Source organism: Apaloderma vittatum, unplaced genomic scaffold (genome assembly GCF_000703405.1).
Source record: "Apaloderma vittatum isolate BGI_N311 unplaced genomic scaffold, ASM70340v1 scaffold28542, whole genome shotgun sequence".
NCBI classification, from domain to species: Eukaryota; Metazoa; Chordata; class Aves; order Trogoniformes; family Trogonidae; genus Apaloderma; species Apaloderma vittatum.
Genome location: NW_009705733.1, coordinates 4,860 through 10,559, shown reverse-complemented (window position 1 = coordinate 10,559; position 5,700 = coordinate 4,860). Strand labels below are relative to the sequence as shown.

Sequence of the window (5,700 nt, the reverse complement as noted above, 5' to 3'; positions counted from 1 at the left end):
GCTGTGCCCCCTCCTGCCTCTCTGGATTTTGGGCTGGGTGCCAGGCGAGGATCACAGATGGGTATCCTCACCCCACTTGCTTTGCAGGGGGTGGAAGTGAGCGAGGAGCAAGCTGTTCATCCTGGCTGGTCTCCTAGCTGGAAACGGAGCCAGAGAGAAGCCAGCTCCCTCGCACTGACCCGGAGGCACCCGTCCCCTAGGCTGTGCCGGCAGGACCCCCCCAGATCAGACCTGGCTGGCCCCCGCCCCTCTTTCCTGGAGGCCAGGAGCAGCACCAGCTGGCAGGCATCGCCCTGCACCCCCCCGGGTAGTGCATCCTTCTTTCACCTCTCTCCTCCACCCTTGCCAAGCTGCCTGGCCCCACGGCAAGAACAGCACGGCGTGCCCCACCGCTCGCTGGTTCTGTCACGCACCAGGACCGAGCTCAGCATCTGGGTGCAGAGCCCCAGCTGGGCTGGGGGCCAGGGCCACGAGAGCGAGAAGAATGGCTTTGACAGCAAAGTGGGCGACCCTGACTGCCGAGCACCCTGGTTTGCCTTCGGGGGGAGGCACCCGTGGCCGAGGTGTGAATGCCAGCCCCAGGACTCTGCTCTGACCCCTCATTTGCTGAGTGGCAAATGCCTCATTACAGTGCATAGTTAAAAATCAAGGAAGCGGTACAATAAATCTGAATTACAGTACATCTGAGCCATAAATACATTTTTAAGTATATACTTTTTTTTCCTCTTCTATTAAAAATTAGTTTATAATCCTGATTCTATTCACAATTAACAATTTCATCATCACACACTACGGACAAAAAAATGTTATGGTGAACACAGCTGCAACTCCACGGCGGGAGCACGGGGGGGACCGGGAGGGGGAAGAGGGCCCGAGGGGCTCCTAGGCTCACCCTGAAACAACCAGTCAGAAGCGTGGGGACTAACGTGTGGCAGTGAGACATCAACACCATGGGGACTCACAGACAGAAGCAGCTTTGTTCAATGTAAACATCGATCTGAAGGGACAGCAGTCTCTCTCTCGCGCGTGCGTGCTCTCGCTCTCTCTCGCTCTCTCTCGCTTTCCATAGACTGAATAATTTCTTTGAAAACGTAAACATATTGGAAGTGCCTTGACTGAGGTATTGAGGTATTCCTCCAAGGTTAAGGCTGTTACCGATGCAGGCTTAGCTGGGCCTCCTGCAGCAAGCTGTCGAAATCCATGGTCTCATACTTGCTTTTCACTGGAGCTGAGGAGGACTCCTCTGCGCTGCAATCTGGGAACGGCAGGGACACAAGGCAGCCGAGTCAGGGCTTGGGGCATGAGCGTGCTCGATACCTGGCGGGGTGGGAAACTGAGGCACGGCAGGGCACTGCTCACTCCCCAGCTACCCGCATGCTGCATCCTGGCACCGCAAAGCCAGCCTGGACAAGGCAGTGGTGGTGAAAAGGAGTGGGGATGGTGGTGTCTCTCCCTCACTGAAAAGAAGCAGTTGGGCAGAGGGGCTCTAGCAGTGCCTGGCCCGGCAGGTCACACACCACAGTCACGCAAAAACTCTGAGGGATGCTGCTGAATTCCGAGGGGCTGGCGCAGGGCCGTCCCTCTGGGAGCTGTGCTGGTGGCGGAGACGGGGTGGCTGCCCACGCTCCCCAGAAGCTGAACAAACAGTGCCACCACAAAGCGTGGGAAAGCCAGCAAATGCCAGAAATAAGGCTGCTTAATTTAACAGCAGCTTAACCCTTTTGGGTGGATATTTCTGAATGAGCCATGAATGGCATGGCTGCATTTCACCCCTGTCTGTGGGCTCCCCATCTCACCCTGTACCAGGAACAAGCCAGGCTGTGCAATGAGGGGATGACTGCTGGCCTTGCAGCAATCTGCAGGGGGTTCTCCTACGCAGGGGGCTAGCTCTGGCCCCCTTCCCCAGAGCACTGCACAGCCACATGCCAGCACCTTCACCATGAGGCGCTATCTGTTTCCTATCTTCTCCATGCCAAAATCAGAGGCCCTGGGAATTATTTAGATGAACAGCAGGCACTTGTGCCCACAACCAAAGTCAGAGGGATTGCTGCTCTGAGCAGATGAGATATTACAAGGTGCTAAAGATCAGCCAGTACTTGTGTCAGAGCTAAGTCAAGACCTAGGGCTTTATTTTCTGAGCCTCGGTGTCTCATGCATGAATGGGATACTAGAACCACTTCACGCCCTGCAGAAGGTACAGAAATTAATGCACAATGCTCATGAAACACCTGAAGATGACATCAGTGAGGGCTGAGCGAACCCTGGGTCACATTTCTCTCGCAGGACTAGCACAGGGTTTTCCTCCTGTCTCTCAGCTTGGGCTGCAGCCCTATCACCTGCGGAGGGACGGGATTCAGTGAGCCCCTGGCTAACGCTGTTGCAGCGTGAGGCAGGAGGTCTTGCAGTAGCCCACACAGCGCAGAAAGACTTAATGCAACAACAGCACCTTGCTGTCATTTTGGCTCAAAAAGTGCATGTGCAGGGTGGTAAATCTGTCCTGCGGAGCAGCAAACCACCCAGATCACCTCTTGGGCTACTGAGATGTTGCTGACTGCTTTCTTTAATGACTGAGAAGGGATTTCTCCACTGGAAAGCATCCAGTGCTGTGCAGAAATGCAGCAGAGACAGGATGAGCTGTGGTCAGCTGAGACCCAGCAGCCCTGCGGTGTGATGCTATGTTTTGCAGCCAACACATTCCAGGTCCTCATGCTAGTTGCTTTTCTTCACTCCCCCAGGTTTCCAACCCACCTGACTGAGCCAAGAGCAGCTATGTGAGCCATAGGAGAGATGGTGAGCTCTTTCTGCAGGCTCTAAAGATATTTAGGATCCTTGCATGACTAGGGATCAGCAGTGCAATGTGCCGTCACAGCTCTGTGCTGATAAACAAGACACTTTGGAAAGGCACCTCCTGCTTTCTTACCCAAGTCAGTGTATCTGGTCCAGAAGAAGTGCCCGAGGCCACCAGAGCTGAGCTGGAATGAAGGCTCATTCCTCTTCCTTAGCGAGGTGCCATTCTTCAGAGATAAGGCGGCATGCTCTGAATATCGGTAGGTGATGAAGCCGTATTTATCCCCCCTGAGCAACCAAAGAAAGAATTCAAGATGAAATGGGCCCTGCAGACCCTCTGATGCCGATTTACCCATCACTACCCCTCTGGTTCTCCATCTGGCCATCCCTCCATCCCTCCACCCTACCATCCCTCCATCCCACCAGCCTTCCCCATGCCCATGGACCTGGGGACACGCATCTCCTCATCAAAACACCGAGACCACGGGCTCAGCTGGCTGAGAGGGTCGGTGTGGCACAGAGCACTTCACCCCACTGGCACAACTGCATCACACGCACAGCTGGAAGCAGGGGTGACCCTGCACTGCCTGGCAGCGCTGATGCTCGCTGGGCAGAGGGGTTGTCTGTAGGTGCCAGAGCCCCAGACTGCAGCTCGCTCCCCACCCACCTGTTAGTCCTGGACAGGACCTGACATTCCACGATTTCACCAAAGACTTCGAAGCGTTTCTTCAGTTCACTGGAGCTCATGCTGCTGGAGAGGTTTCTGATATACACCACCCGGCCTTCCCCCTGGCAAAGCAAGAGGAAGTTTTCAGGCTCCGGGACCTCGCATCTCTGAGGGATGCTGGAAATGTGGGGCCATCAAAGAGACCCTGCAAGCCAGCACCAGCCAGGAATTAGGCTGCAATGGGGCAACACCACTATGGGCACAGCCTGACGTCTCCAGGCATCACAGCCTGACTATTCCAGCCAGCTCACGGGTGCCACTCCCAGGACACCGCTGCTGCAGGGAACACCCATATCCAGGCTGAAGCAGCCACTGCCCCTTTCTTCTTTTTTAAATTTATCCTGCATTCCTTCAGCTTTTTCAGCTTCTCCTGGTAAAGATGCAGGGAAATATTCCCAGGAATTGCTAGGGGCAAAATTCAATTGTGTTGCAGGCAAAAAATGCCAGAAGGGTATGCGTGAGGGCGCGTGTGTGTGTGCAGAACAGTACGGAGCACCAAGCTATTTCCCCGCATGCCCACTCCCCAGCCAGGTCTCACCCGTGGGCACGGGGTGAGTTCCCATTGCACGAGGCTGCCTCTGCAGTGGGATGGCATCTGTAATGTCTGAGCAGCTTCAGGGATTCCCCCACAAACCCCGCTAACTGCCAAAGCCAACTGCTCTGCCGCACTGGCATTTCTGGGCCAAGGACTCCGTGTATTGCCAATTGCTGGCGGCTGCCACTTCATGCTGGGTTTTCCTCTCCCCCCTCCACCCCCATGTCCTTGTTTCACACTGGCCTCACACCAGCAGATGCTGAAGCCAGGGCTAATGGGCTCCACAGCTGCTTTGTTGGAGCTGGAGATGAACTGAGGGCTGGGGACTGCTTTGTCCCGGCACGGGGTCCCTGCTCACTTACGATGGCCTTTTCCCGCCTCTTCTCCAGCTGGCCCCGGTGCCTGCTCCTGCCCTGACACTGCTCGCTGTTCTCACACCTGGGAAGCGAGGAAGAGGAGGTCAGCCCGGGGGACTGGGGAGGGATCTAGTGTGAAAGGCTTCAAATGTCAAAGAGAAGCCAAGGCAGACAGCATCTGCAGCGGCAGGTGGGCACTCCGGAGCACCAGCAGACGAGGAGAGATGGGGCTCTGGAAATGCTGGAAGGGACACTGGGAAGCCCTTTCTGACAGATGCTGGAGGAGGTTCCCAGCAGGTGCTCACCCCCTCCCAGGCATGGCTCTTGCCCCTGCCCATGCCCCATCACTCCCAGCACCACGGAAACCCCTGTCTGCTTCGCCCCAGTGCTGCTTTCTCTGGCCATGGCTGATGTTTGCAGGAGATGCTGATGTAGTAGCAATTATTTCAGTAGTTCTTTCATCAATCAACATCTTTATTGCTTGAGCCAGCAGAGCAGAGACAGCTGGGGCTGCCACGCACTGGGGCAAAAACCCAGGGGCCAAGAAACAGTCCCATGTGCCCTCCCATGGCTCCCCTGTACCTGAAGGTACGTCTGCTTGCGGGTGATCGGGACCGGCAGCACGAAGACCCGCTGGCCCTGCTGCGGGAACAGTAATGCAAACTGGTCCTGGAAAGGGGGTTTCTCCGCAGGCACAGCTTGGTGTCACCATGCTCCTCCTCCTCTTCCTCCTCCTCCTCCTCCTCCACGGGGGAGCCGCTCTCACTGCAGCTGTCTTCAAACACGGTGTCATACTCAGGGGTCTTGCAGAAGATCATGTCCTCGTCATCGAGAGCACTGTCCAGAAAGCCAAAGTGCTTTGTTAAGCTGGCTCTGATCTCCTGGTCTCTCAGCTGCTTGACACCGTCCTTCCACAACATCTCGCCACCCGCCTCCTTGCTGCAGAGGTCCAGTCCCTGGTAGTGGGCAGCCGGGACCCTTCTCTTGTGCTCCATCTCCACCTGGCCCGGGGGCTCCCACGACTTGAGCACCTTCCTCTGCAGGCTGGCCTCGGGCTTCAGCACCTGGCAGTAGTCGTGGTCCCCAAAGGAGCGGGAGAAGGGTCGCTTGAGCACGCCCTGCTGTTCGGTGAGCGGTGGGCGCCCAGCGGCTCGGCTCAGGTGGGCGAAGAGCTCTGTCCTCTCAGGGTGCTTCCTGGGGGCTTTGCGGGAGCCTGCCGTGTCCCCTGCACCCCCGGGGCTGGGTGTCATCCCGTCCTCCTTCCCCGGCTCCTGTGGGATGTCTGGCTTGTGTAG

The 5,700-nt window shown here is 56.6% G+C and overlaps 1 protein-coding gene across 1 annotated transcript in view; it reads right to left on the bottom strand.

The window, feature by feature from the left end:
- Positions 1-782: 782 nt before the first annotated feature.
- Positions 783-5,700, bottom strand: part of PPARGC1B (peroxisome proliferator-activated receptor gamma, coactivator 1 beta) — a gene marked incomplete at its 5' end in the record, with an annotated part of 8,595 nt that continues 3,677 nt past the window's right edge. The window contains 7 exons of the mRNA XM_009865547.1: positions 783-789; positions 1,156-1,255; positions 2,921-3,075; positions 3,455-3,576; positions 4,412-4,487; positions 4,988-5,055; positions 5,125-5,687. Coding sequence (XP_009863849.1) covers positions 783-789; positions 1,156-1,255; positions 2,921-3,075; positions 3,455-3,576; positions 4,412-4,487; positions 4,988-5,055; positions 5,125-5,687 — 1,091 coding nt within the window. The remainder of the gene's footprint in view (positions 790-1,155; positions 1,256-2,920; positions 3,076-3,454; positions 3,577-4,411; positions 4,488-4,987; positions 5,056-5,124; positions 5,688-5,700) is intronic.